Source organism: Pelodiscus sinensis, chromosome 5 (assembly GCF_049634645.1).
Source record: "Pelodiscus sinensis isolate JC-2024 chromosome 5, ASM4963464v1, whole genome shotgun sequence".
Taxonomy (NCBI): domain Eukaryota; kingdom Metazoa; phylum Chordata; order Testudines; family Trionychidae; genus Pelodiscus; species Pelodiscus sinensis.
Genome location: NC_134715.1, coordinates 7,808,605 through 7,821,973, shown reverse-complemented (window position 1 = coordinate 7,821,973; position 13,369 = coordinate 7,808,605). Strand labels below are relative to the sequence as shown.

The 13,369-nt window shown below is 44.0% G+C and overlaps 2 protein-coding genes across 2 annotated transcripts in view; one reads left to right on the top strand and one right to left on the bottom strand.

Annotated features, from left to right (window-relative positions):
• The window catches only part of LOC102444570 (protein FAM47E-like), a 48,521-nt gene that overhangs the window by 10,340 nt on the left and 24,812 nt on the right, over positions 1–13,369 (top strand). The gene's annotated exons all lie outside the window — the stretch shown is intronic.
• On the bottom strand, positions 5,094–10,077 carry CXCL11 (C-X-C motif chemokine ligand 11). The gene is made up of 4 exons (XM_006133906.4): positions 9,709–10,077; positions 8,645–8,771; positions 8,483–8,555; positions 5,094–6,129 (listed from the first exon to the last, which is right to left on the bottom strand). The coding sequence occupies exons 1-4, from the start codon at positions 9,920–9,922 to the stop codon at positions 6,106–6,108; spliced, it is 438 nt and encodes a 145-aa protein (XP_006133968.3). The 5' UTR covers positions 9,923–10,077; the 3' UTR covers positions 5,094–6,105.

Here is a 13,369-nt window from a genome sequence, read left to right as displayed (position 1 = left end):
GCTGCCTCAAAGGGAGTGTAATCATCAAGTGATCCATCTCCTGTCGCCCATTCAGAACCCAGTGAAATCAATGGAAGAATCCCAGTGAATTCTCTGGGCTTTGGATGAAGTTGAGAGTAAGTGGGTGCACCCTGGTGTGCAGCTCCAGCAAGAGCTGGCTAAGCTACAGCAAAATCCAGCAGGGATGAATTTAAAGAGCTGGTAGGGACCAGCGTTGCAATAGGACAGTACCGATAAGAAATTTTAAGTTACTTTCATCACTAGCTTTAGATCAGTGTCTATATAATAGAATGGGAAGAATTGCAAAAATATTCTATAAATATTTGGCTGTTTACAAAAACTAATTTGGATTTGACCAAATGTGTGTTCTGCACTGGGCAGCCTTTTCCTGGACAATTGGGATATTTTAGGTCCGGTTGCCCCTGTAAGGGAATAATATCCAACAGTTTTCTACTTTAAAAGGAGTTACCCAGACAGTTCTGTTTGAATGCAGCAATGGATTAGTCTGCTTAAAGAATAAAATAAGATTATTTAATAAAGAGATTATAAATGAATACAAGTACAAGGCATTAAAGTCAGAAATGCTTAAAAGGGAAATAAAGATTAAATGAGTTCTAGCACTAAAACTTAAACTAGATTTGATTCAAGAGCAAATATTCAAGTGCAGAAGATGGGGGCCCTCACAAGACTTTAACTACCCTGCCACTAAAGGCTTCTGTTTAAAAAACTCCCCAAGGTCACAGATTTCCTGACCTTGGATGGTAAGTTACCACCACCCAAATGCAAAAACCCCTTTGAGAGTCTGGGCAGATGCATTTGGAAATTTCTCCCTGTGGGGTCTCTTTAACCCTCCCTCTGGAGAGAGCTTAAAAATCCCCCTATAAGTTTCTTAATAGCTGATCTTGCAGTTTGGGGCATTTGCACACAGAACTCCCTGTCTTTTAAGACACAGAAATTAGATTATGGTCTTAAAGGTGATTGTTATTAACTAAATAAAGAAGACGTACTTGATAAAACCTTACTTGGTTGCTAGGTATTCCGGTGCAACTAAAAAAAGAAAAATATTAAAACACAGAGAATTGATTCCCTGGGATTCGGTTTAAAAGCTACAGTGTAAGGGAGGGTAACATGGGCTCAGCACAGAGAAGTCCAATAAACCCAAGAAAATAATCTGACTGTGCCTGATTAGACATTCCCTGTTCTCCTTACATCCCTGTTGTTCCAAGGTTTAGTCCTTCCTTAGTCATGGATGTCGCTGAATCCTCCATGCCTGTTTTCCTGGCTTAACTCATATCTGGTCACACAAAGACTACCACGGGAAAATCACTACTTCCAATTCAAAACCCCACACTCTGTTTTCATTGGCTCTCCTGGCTTCTTGCCAACATTTCCGGCTTCCCTAGCATCCCTGGAGACTCTCTAGGATCCACTGTCTATGGTTTTAATCCTTACAGGCAATTTAATTAACTGAATGGTTGGGATGTCCAGAAAAGTCGAACCTCCCTACTATTGAACACACATGCCCACGTTGCTCTCCGCTTGCACAGGTGAACAGCTTGCACAGCAGCTAAAACTTAACAAACTAGATTTGGTTCAAGAGCAAATATTCAAGTGCAGAAGATGAGGGCCCGCACAAGACTTTAACTACCTTTCCACATGGTTTGGCAACACAGGGTGCAAAACAAAGGCGAATCAGGCCTTATAACTCATTGGGGTTTTTTTTTCAGAGCTCCTGTGCAAATACTGCTGTCATGGACTATAATTGGAGCTGTGGGCATGCAGCATTTCTGGAACTCAGACCCTATACAAATAATCCAAGCCTTGATCCTCTAACCACATTCATCGTTAACTTGACACACACAAATGTAGTTCCATAGTAGCTGATGGTTCTGCTTTTGTGCTTAAATACATGCATATAGATGCAGGTGCAGGATCAGAGCCTGAATTTACACTAGTGTCTGTGCTTGGATCAGGGGAAGAAGGTTAAATGTGACTGTTTTTTCTTCTGACTACTACCAGAGAAAGAAAGGGGGAGATTTGGAGGGGAAAAGGTGCAATGCTGAGTGGAAGCAGACTGCTGTGTTCCATTTTTTGCCCCCTCAAGCACTGACTGCAATGCAATATTAAATAATATCACTTCCTGGTATCTGAGACTTATCACGACACAGGGAAGGCAAAATGGGATGATTTGAGACTGAAAATGCATAGAACAGGCATGATTTACAAGAAATAAAAATTCTTGTATACCATAATCTAAACCAGGTTGGGGATTTTCCTACAGTGACTGTGGCATATTGTAAAATATGTGCCATACCATTTTGTGACTCTGCCTTGAAAGTCTACAGCCGTGATTTCTGGGAAGTAACTCTCTGTTTGCTGGCAATTTTCCAGAACTAAAACAATACAGCCTTCAAGCCGCTTGATTAAATTCCTCCAACACAAGTTCATTGGCAACAATCTACCCTTTCTGAACAGTAACAACTATTCTAATAGCTGAAATATATTGAATAGCATGCCATAGCTGAGCCACAGAAAGCTAACATGTTTCCCACAGAAATTAGTTTAGTTGCCTGTAAATATGAAAGCACTATGCCCAGGAGAAATTGTAATGTCAGCCAAAATTGTGTACAATCTCTTACTTGGATTGGTGACCAGTGACTTCACAAACAATCCCAGTCAAGTCAATGGGGAGATTCATGTAATAGCTCACTAGTGTGAGCGAAAGCTCTGTTTCTACAATAACAGCTTCTTCGTATGCCCAGTTTTGGACCCATACTCCCACTCTCTAAGCTATGTTGCCAACTCTCATTATTTCTGTGGTGGGACTTGTGATATTTGATATTTTAAGGCTTAAATGCTGGAGTTCTGTGATTTCAAGAAATCCTGACTCTTTATTTAAAATGGGTCGGCCTTCATAATTGTAGAGAAAAACCTGAAAACATCACCTGCATGTGCGCTGAAGACCAGGACAATAGAATGAAAATAAAAACCCAGTGGCTCTTAAATCTTGTGATTTGAAAGGCCATCTTGTGCTGTTTTTGAGGCCTCACTTCCAAACCAATTTCTGAACATTTAAGAATGGCAGTGCTGAAATGGCAGCAGTTGGTTTCTTCCCAACCCCTTCTCCTCAAAATCTGTCCGCTCCTGAGGGAAAGAGGAGAGCTCTACGTCTGTTGCTCTGAAGGGTCAGCGACACTCTTCTCTATCTGCATCACCAGGCCCGGGGCAGAGGGAGCACATAACAGCTCTGGGAAGTGCCAATTTGGAAGGGGAGATGAAGAATCTCCTGAGGGATTCCACAACTGCAGAACGAGCAGAGTTGTACTGGGGAGAAGGGGATTATGGGACACTGGGGCTATGCACATAAAATGAACATGAATTTGGGCTGGGGACAGGTCCAAGGGCTGGGGACACAACACAAATTGATTTGGGGCTGGGTTTACTTGGTCGATGCACGAACTGGGGGCCCAAAAATGAAAGTTACTTTGAAATTACAGGCGTTCTCGGCAGTGTGGCTCAGCAGATGGAGCTGAGGAGCACAGAATTAAGGTGCCATTTTGGGCTCTGAGGAGAATCTGAGAACATTCCGTACTCTCGGGCAGCACTTTGTATAAATCTGTGTAATTATATTGACATTAAAGCTCTACGGGCATTGTGTCACAAGATGTTGTTAGGAGATTCTGTAGAAACAAAATGAGCTGAAATCAGTGTGCCAACGATTTCGCTCATGACCACTCTATGTCACTACCTATTTGGTTGATGGCGTTCAAAAATCAGAGGACGGACCAAATATGACTAATCTTTTTGGCCGAGCCTGTGAGGCCTTCCACTCAACTCAAGGGCATTTCTCTGTCTACAATGCTGTAACTTTTAAAAAGCACATCCAATCAATTCCAACATTTCTGAGACAGTTCTAAGCATCAAAGCGGAGAAAACTACTTTTGGTGAAAATTGGAAGAGGAAAATGGGAGACACGAGGAACCTCCTGGTATCTGGCTAATAGTCTCATCAGCTTCAAACACCGATGTCTGCAAAAACAATAAGGAGTCCTTTGACAGCTTGGAGACTATGGCCATCTCTCCACTTATCGGATGATCGACAATCCGGAGAACAATCTTCTGGGGTTCAATTTAGTGGGTCTAGTAAAGACCCACTAAATCAAACACGGAGGGTGCTCTCATCAACCATGGTATTCCTCACTGTCATGAGAAGTAAGGGAAGTTAATCGGAGAGTTTCTCTTGTTGGTCTCTTGCTGTGGGGCCACCCCAGAAAATCGATGCAAAGTACATGGACTCCAGTTATGCAATTCACGTAGCTGGGGCTGCTTATCTTGCATTGATTTTCTCCACCAGTGTAGGCCTGGCTTAACAGATTTAAGATGGCTCATTGTTTTTGCAGATACAGACTAACACAGCTACCCCTCTGAGAGTGTAATTGTCTATAGGTCAAAGAACCACTTGATGGCAGCAATTAACACCTTCCAGCACAAAACCCCCATCTCCATTTCTAATGCTGACATTTCTGTGATAATTTTATGAAGAGATGCACAATGACTCAGTTTCCCCACTCAATTTGTATTGCCACCCGCTGGTTGTAAAGGGTGCTCTATGGGCGTGTGAACCCTGCCACGGGCAAACAGAATCCCTGGCATGAGGTGGAGAGAGGTTCCATTGAGCCTCTGAAGTAGAGGGAGATGGGAAGCAGTGGTACCCACAGTGCTTTTGGGTCAAGGTGTGGACAAAAGGCTCAAATTACTGAACCAAGTAATGTGTGTGACTCCTCTAGTTTAAAATCAATCTTTAACCATTTTTGGGGGCTGTTCGCAATACTGCTGCCGTGAGAACAATCAGACCGGTGAAAGCTTTATCCTGTTACTATAGACATGCTTTGGGGATGGCAGTGCGGAGGGCAGAGGGGGGCTCAAAAAATACAGTCCCTAAGTCAGTGCAAACTGACACTGCTTCATTTAAACCAATGGGGTGAGGTGGACTTACATCTGCAGAGGGTCTGAGTCCGGTAAGAGCATTCATTGTGTGTTTGGGGAAGGTATGAATTTCATCCTTAGAAGGGGGGAAAAAAAGCAATGCTCAAATCCTAATAAATCTATTTATTTACAAAACACTTGTACAAATTAAAGATATTATTTGAATGTAAAAAAATGTACAGTCTCTGACAAAATAAAATGTACCTGTATGTATTTTAAGGTATGCTTTTTGACAGGTATACCTTATGTCTCACTTTTCATGACAGATTATGTCTCAAGGTTACAATCAGTATGACACAAAGAGAAAAATCCAAAACAGAGGGTGACAATCCCTCTTAAACTCTCTTGTGAAACAAATCAATCAGTACTATGAGTGAAAGCTAGGGTTAAAACTCTGACCTTGAGTTTGCTGGCTTTTGTTAGTTTGTATCAAGCATGTTTTTATCTAACTGTGGAGTTCCCTTTCAATGTTCCCTCTAACTTTTTCCATCCATGTGTGGAATAAATTTTGTTATGTGCACCAAGGCATGTGTGGATGTGCACCACTACTAGGAACATATGCTGCCAGCTGTGGGTGCTGTGTCAGTCAGCTAGGTAGCATTTGAATCTATCCTGGGCAGCTGCTCAAGCTCTCAGCTTACAGGGAACACTGTTCCCGTGCATGTTTTTTGAAGAAGAGAATGTTCTTCCTGAGTATTCATAGAATATAAATGGTTTACCCACAAGACTCAGCTGGTTTCTTTGGGATAGAGATCTACAGCATCTCTAAGGAAAATACAGAGAGGACCTAATGGAGTGCAAGCCCTTGCAAATCTTTTTTGGTGCGTTCAAGTCTTTGATAACCAAAGCCCTGACAAAGGCTAAACAACAACAGTGGAAACAACAAGTGTGAAAATTGATGACAGATGTTAAGACACATGGAAAAACAGCTGCAAATATTTTATCTTCTTTGGAGTGAACCACACACCGTGATGTACTCGCAAAGCCTAGCAGTAACGGAATAGCACGTCAGTGAGCAGTCAGGTTTGCCAGGTGCTTGTCCTCCATATGAGCAGGTAAATGGCATGGGCAGCCATGTCCACGAGTTATTTTGCATAGTCTTCCTTTCTGGACACCGCTCTTACTTACTTCTTTTCAATAATTTCTGCAAGGGAGAAGAGTGCTGTCAGTTCTCTGGTCTGGCCTCCTTCAGGCACAATTTATTGCATGTCCATGAGAGCAAAGTGCATGGCAAAGAAGGGAAAATACCAATGCCCCCACTTTGCAGCTGGGAAAACTGAGGCACGGATGTTAAACACCTTACCCTGCATCACATAGGACCTGATTCTGATACCCTTACTAAGGCAAAATAGCACCGTGCTCCATAAATAGCCTTTTGAAGTCAATGGCACCCTTTTGGTAGGGCAGCGGTGGGAGGGGTGCATAGGGGAATGCTGCTTGCTTTTCTTCCCATTCCCCTGACTATCAGGGATGGAAGGGAAACTATGTAGATTTTTTGACTTACTCCTCTGCCTCCTCTCCTCACCAGGCAGGAGTGGGAGGCAGGTACACAAGCCAAGTACTTTCCCCTCGCTCCCTGATAGGGAAGAAAAGCATTCAGCATCCCGGTACACCTAGTTGCTGCTCCTCCTGCCCTGCTGAAATGGTGCCCTTGATTGAAATCAGTGGGACTACTTCAGGCTTACAGTGATACATGCTGGGTGTAAGGGTGTCAGAATATGGCTTACAGGGATTAGGTAGCAGCAGTGGGAATTGAACTGAGCAGTCTTCGAGCTCAGGATTCTGCGGTAACCAGATTGCACGGCCTCACTTGGAATGTTCTGTTCAGTGAACAGGGAGCACGGTGCACCACAAAACACAGACCCGCTCCAAAGAGCAAACAGCGGATAGGCCATGCCATGCCAGAAACACACACATCTCCCGGTGGGCCACATTCATGATAAGATTTCCCCTCCCCGTCAGAAAACTTTCCACTGCCGCAGGACTAAAAACCTCAAATCTCCTATTCAGACTCCTTGGCTACATCTAGACTTGCATGATTTTCCGGAAATGCTTTTAACGGAAAAGCTTTCCGTTAAAAGCATTTTCGGAAAATCATGTCTAGATGGGCAGGATGCTTTTCCGCAAAAGAACTTTTTGCGGAAAAGCATCCGTGGCCAATCTAGACGCGCTCTTCCGCAAAAAAGCCCTGATCGCCATTTTCGCGATCAGGGCTTTTTTGTGGAAAACAGTACTGTGCTGTCTACACTGGCCCTTTTGCGCAAAAGTCTTTCGAAAAAAGACTTTTGCCCCAACGGGAGCAGCGTAGTATTTCCGCAAAAGCACTGACAATCTTACATGAGATCGTCAGTGCTTTTGTGGAAATTCAAGCGGCCAGTGTAGATAGCTGGCAAGTTTTTCCGCAAAAGCAAATGATTTTGCGGAAAAACTTGCCAGTCTAGACACAGCCCTTCAGAGTCCGCTAAATGTCAACCTAGTAACCATGTATGTTTCCAAAGGCTCTTCTCCTATAAAGCTAAATTGGAACCGAGCTCTGCACAATCCATCTATTCATTTAACAGTTCTAGCCTATCATGCCAACTTCTTACTGGTGTTCACTGTCTGCTGCTCTGGAATTTGTTTCTGTACAGCTGTCCCTCTTTGTAAGGTGCCTTTTTGAAATGGCCATCCCTGTGTTTCTGCATGTGCTCTTTCTTAGTGCATGGAATTACTATTTAACCAAACTTAATTCCATTTCCCCATACTGTATTCCTCTATAGGATGGGAAAAGGGGTTCACCATCTCACACAGGATCAGTTCTTACTGGAGTTCTTTATCTATCCATCTTTTTCTATACTTCTGTGCAAAATGGAAATCACTTCTGTGCATTTTGGAAGGGGTTGTGTTGTATATCAGTTCTTCATCTCTGCTAGGTGATGACAAATTAAAATCTAGGCCCTGATCTTGCAGCCATGAAAGTCAATGAAAAAACTTCACATGGGCAAAGAATCAGCTTCCTCGTGGCATTGAATTTGTAAATACAATGCATGTAAGTTTGGCTTTTTTTTAAGTAACGGGCTCATAAGATCTTGTCTACGCACATACCACAATTACCCTTTAGGGTGAGGCTCTTGATTTATTTGACCCATCACAAAGTCACAAAATGATGGCGCTGTGATTTAAGAAAAGGGATTTAAATCAGTGTTTCCAGGACTACACTGTACTAAAAAGGGGTCCTTTCATCCAATGGTATCTCCCAATATCAACATTTCAGTGCTGTCAATCCAAGAGTTTTGAGGTGAAGGAAACTTGCTAAAGATATATAGTAGACTGATAAAAGGGGCTGAGGCTTTTGTCTCCCAAATATCTAATGTTGGATTTATAAAGGGTTTAATACAGACTCAAGCAAAATATTTCCTCATATTCCAAAGTTGCATTCCCTACAGCTTGCATTGAAAAACCTCAAAGTAACATATTCAATAAAAAGCCAAGAAAAAGGTGCCATTCTTATGACCTACCTGTATCATGCGTGATGCTTGCTTGGATTTGTTGTTCAGACATCTTCTTTTCCCGTTCCCTTTCAGTGTGACACTGTCAGGAGAAAAGGTGACTTAGCATGAACTGGGACATGACTGAATACTAAAATAACGTGCCCTGCACAGTATTAATTGTGCACTTACATCACTTCAACTTGCTCACAGCTGCTGGTTTGCCCAAATATTTCAACTTTTGCAATAGCTTTTGGGTGGACGGCAGATGCACCAGGTCCGACACACAGACAGCGTCCTCTGCTGGAGGTTGCCATTCCTACAATGACATAAAGAATACTGTTATATAAATGCATTTGAGCACAATAATACTTATTATATAAACCTAATGAGCCCAATTCTCTTTTTTCTTATACTGGTGTAACTTCGTCTAATTCGCTGTAGTTTTAGCAGATGCAAGAGGTGAAATAAGATAAGATTTTTTTTTTTTGCTCATTGCATATGTCTGAATTTTATTCTGACAGATCAGAGCAGAAAAGATCTAATCTTTTTCCATCTTCAAAAGTGTTCAGGAAAACAAATAACTGAAATCAATGGAAGACAGGAATCTACATTCCTTTTGAGAAGCTGGGACAAAATCTCTTGTTAGTCACTTTCGTTTCCTGCAGAGTTGCCTCCAAAAATGTTTCAAAGGCTCCCTCAGTAAATGAAAATTGAGCAATATCTCAATTACGTGAGAGACATGTGCATGGCACCTGCATGGAGCTAGTGGTGTTCATCCTATACATTCACTTTCTAGGATCATATAGAATAAAACTGCACACGTGTAGTGAAAAGCATCTTTTTTACCATAAATTGAGCATTAATTTACACTTTGCTTGACACATCTGCTGCAAGAGGCCAGTTTCCAGAAGGGGAGGGAGCAAACCTCATTAAGTAACAAAATACGATTATATGAATTGAGTGGCTTTTCCTGCTCCTAACTTACTTTGCATTGTCAATTACACAAAGCCAACAGCTGCCTCTATTTTACTGCCTTCAGTATTTCCTGATACTGTGTCCCTGCAGCTATTAGAAGATTTGATCTCAAATCTAACACTTGTAAGAGTTTGCAGAGCATTTACCCAGGGATTTTGTGCTAACGTCTGGAGACAGTGGATGGTTTTTAGACACATTACAAGAAAGAGGAGTGAAGAGCAATGCAAGATTGCAGAAATAATATAACCCTCAAACTGACAAGGGAAATGCTACTGTACCTTGCAGCAGATCTGCAGCCAGAAGAAGCAGGAGTGAGAGAAGAGTAAGAAACTTCATGTCTTGCTCTGGAGCTGCTGTTGTTTCTTCCACTTGCTGCTCAGCTGGAGTCAAGTAAATGTGGAGTGTATCGTTCAGAGGGACTGCTATATGTAGGGCATTTTCACTTACTCTCCACTTCTGTGGGCGGGAATTCCCACCGTCAGAAAACCCCATCTTTGAACAGCTCCGTTTCCTTCTCTAGATATGCAGCACTGTGCTAGTTTCATTTTCCCAGGTTAGAAGAAATCCTTACCTATTCCTCTCAATCCAAGGAGCTGATCATTTATGAGTGTATTACTGGGTTAGTTTTATATCGGCAGGCCCTACTTCTGTGCTCTGGCTGACTTTAGACATGCACGATTCCATCCAAAAACTCTCCCCCACCTTCCCAGAAGTACCATTTTGTATGTACAGATTGAACCTCTCTAGTCCAGCAACATCCACAGTCCGGCATGATTTTATTTAGCCGGATGTCCACTTACATGGATGTGGCCAAGTTTCCTGCAGTCCCATAAAGTTTGTTTACAGCCACTAGCTCTGGTTCTCAGTGTTCTGTGCTGTTATTTAGCTCTCATATGTCTTCTAACAGCCCAGTAAGCAGAGGAAGTGTTGGTAATGCTGCTAGATAATATTGACCTCCTGGGGTTTGGCAAATTCTTTAGTTCAGCACTAGTCAGGTCCTGAGCATGCTGGAGTAGAGAGGTTCAACATGTCGTGAGAACTGCTACTCAGCATGAGAAATTAAAGTATATCACGGGCTAAATGGGTGCAGATCAGTTTTCCCTGTAAGCTGTGCACTTGGGCGGCCACTCAGGAGAGATTCAGATGCTGCCCAGCTGATTAGCGGTGCACCCACAGCTGTTTTTTCCCCCATTGGTAGTGCACATTCACACATGCATTGGAACACATCAAAATTAATTCCACACATGGAAGGAAAAGATTAGAGCGAACATTGGTGCAGAAGATCATAGGAATTCAAAGAATGGTTCAGATCCAAGATCCATCCAGGTCAGTATCTTGTCTCTGACAGAGGCTTCCCCCAGATGCAAGAGAGGTGTAGGTGAATGTGTAAACACCCCTCAGTAGGCAGAAATGGAATAATCATCCCCCCCATACACACACACCATAGTAGGTCCCATCTTGGGATCTAATATAGAGAAAAGGTCTTAAACCCGCAAGCACACGTTTTTAACTCAGGATATTCTTGAAACCCACCGAAATGGCCAGTCCCTTTCTTGTTAAGTTCTTGGCCTCAGTGAATTCTACAGTCTATATGTGTGTAGAAGTCTTTCCTCTTCTGAACTTTGAATTTCAGACCTTTTAACTTCAAGTAGCCCCCTTGCTCTTCTCTTGTAAGACAGGGAGTTTCTTTGGTCTCCTCAAATCTCCTATTCTCTTTCCATGTATCTTCATCTCATCGCCACTTCCATTAGTTGCTGGAAGTCCTCGGTGGCAGAGGATAGCTGGAGGTGGCTACTCCCAGAATTACTATACTGTTAGCCTGCAGGAGTTCCCCAGCACCCCGTGGGTCCTTCTGTGACTAGATTTACCCAGCGTTGCTCGGTTCCTTAACTCGATTATTTTTTCTTTTTCTTCGTTTATAACATCGCTTTGGGGTGGGGCTGGGGAGGAGGGGTTCAGGATGCAGGTTGCCTGGGGAGAGAGGACAGCTGCAGCCCTCTCTCACCGCAGCAGTGTGGGGCCAGGTGAGAAGTGCATCACTATGGCCGCTGCAGCTCCAGCAGGCACAGCTGGGAGAGGGGTGCACGTCCCCTGACTTGGGGCAGGTCTAGATTTGTCTGCCCTCTGCGTTCCCCAGCCAGAGTGAGGAATACAGCAAGCTGTGCGCTTTCCCTTGGCTCCCTGATGAAAGGGAACAGCCAGCAATGTTGCCATACGAATGGGGGGGGGGGAGGATTTGAAGCCCCTGACCTTTCTAAAGGGCACCTGGGAGGTGAGAGGTGTGGGGCAGTCCTAGACACCCTAGCCCACCCCTTTCACCTGCCTGATGATTCTGTCTCTTTTCTGTATAGTTTTATGCATGGGGGAGGGGGAGGAGGAGCTTCAGCCCCCTCTCCCCACCCCACACAACCAAACTGCATTCAGTTATGATAAGAGGCAACGGCATCACACATTTGGTGGTCCTAGTTCTTACCGTTTGGGAGGTGTTCCTGAACAAACTGATGGACAGACAGACAGACGCTCTCGCTTGCTCGCTCACAGACGAGCTCTCTCAAATATACAGTAGACTAGCAGACTGACCCAGTATTGCCCAGGTCCTTCAAGGCAGGACCTTGGGGATGTGGGGGCCGGGGTGCAGGAGGCTGGGGGCAGGGAGGGTGAGAGTGAGTGTTTGGGTGAGAGGGGGGCTCAAAGTGGGCAGTCCCCTCTAATCCATCAGGGGCCTGTTCTCTCCCCCAGGCCCCTCCCCAGCCTGCCAGAGGTCTGTTCTCTCCCCACTAAGTCCCCCTAGCCTACCAGGACCTTTTTTCTCCACACACCCCCCTCTGGCCTCCATGGTTTCTCCCACCCCCACCAGTGCTGTGGCCAAGGGCCAGAGCGGGGAAAAGGATTTGGGGAAAGGGGGGTACTTATCTGGTGTGCTCACAGACAAGATGGCAGAGACCCAGCTCAGCTGGCCACTCCCTTGATGGTACAGCTGCCCCCTTTGGACACTCTGCAGCCTCACTGTCCCCAATGGACACGTTTAGTATCACGTCCCTCTGAACAGCAGCCCCTCCCTTTGCATGTTATGAAAAACTGTCCTTTTCCCAGGGTGTCCAGCTGTCCTGGTACAACCTTGCTTTAAGTTAGGAGAAGAGGAAGCTGCATGTCAAATTTGGTGGCCCTTGCTCTTACCGTTCAGGAGGAGTTCTTGAACAAACAGACTCACAGTCAGACAGACAGACAGACTCGCTCTACATTACACTGGGTTTTTTACCCTAAATTACACTCACATTACACTTTTTTTGCTAGCTATTAAAAGCAGGTCACAATAAAACATCCCGCAGTTCTGTAGCTCATTTTATGTTGTATTGAAAGGCAGAGGACAGATCACCTTCCATTTAGTTGGCAGTGGTCACTGTCAGCTGCAAACACAGTCTGGCTGTGTCAAGACAGGCAAGTTTTTCCGCAAAATCAGATGATTTTGCGGAAAAACTTTCCAGCTGTCTACACTGGCCGCTTGAATTTCCGCAAGAACACTGATGATCTCATGTAAGATCGTCAGTGCTTTTCTGGAAATACTATGCTGCTCCCATTCGGGCAAAAGTCTTTTTCCGAAAGACTTTTGTGCAAAAGGGCCAGTGTAGACAGCACAGTAGTGTTTTCCGCAAAAAAGCCCCGATCGCGAAAATGGCGATTGGGGCTTTTTTGCGGAAACCCGCATCTAGATTGGCCACAGACGCTTTTCTGCAAAAAGTGCTTTTGCAGAAAAGCATCCTGCCAATCTAGACGCGCTTTTCTGAAAAGGCTTTTAACGGAAAACGTTTCCGTTAAAAGCATTTCCGGAAAATCATGCCAGTGTAGACGTAGCCACAGAGTAAACGTAGACAAATGTTTCATGGCCTTAGTTAAGTCAGTTATTAAACTTTTAAGATACTTCATGCTTTGTTCTTCTTT

Bases quoted from the DNA above. Each gene is read 5' to 3' on its own strand.
- CXCL11 (XM_006133906.4), bottom strand. From the start codon at position 9,922: ATGGGGTTTTCTGACGGTGGGAATTCCCGCCCACAGAAGTGGAGAGTA. The intron at 8,772-9,708 runs GTACAGTAGCAT...ATGTCATTGTAG, and splicing joins GGCTGCAGATCTGCTGCAAG to GAATGGCAACCTCCAGCAGA. The intron at 8,556-8,644 runs GTAAGTGCACAA...TTCTCCTGACAG, and splicing joins TGTGAGCAAGTTGAAGTGAT to TGTCACACTGAAAGGGAACG.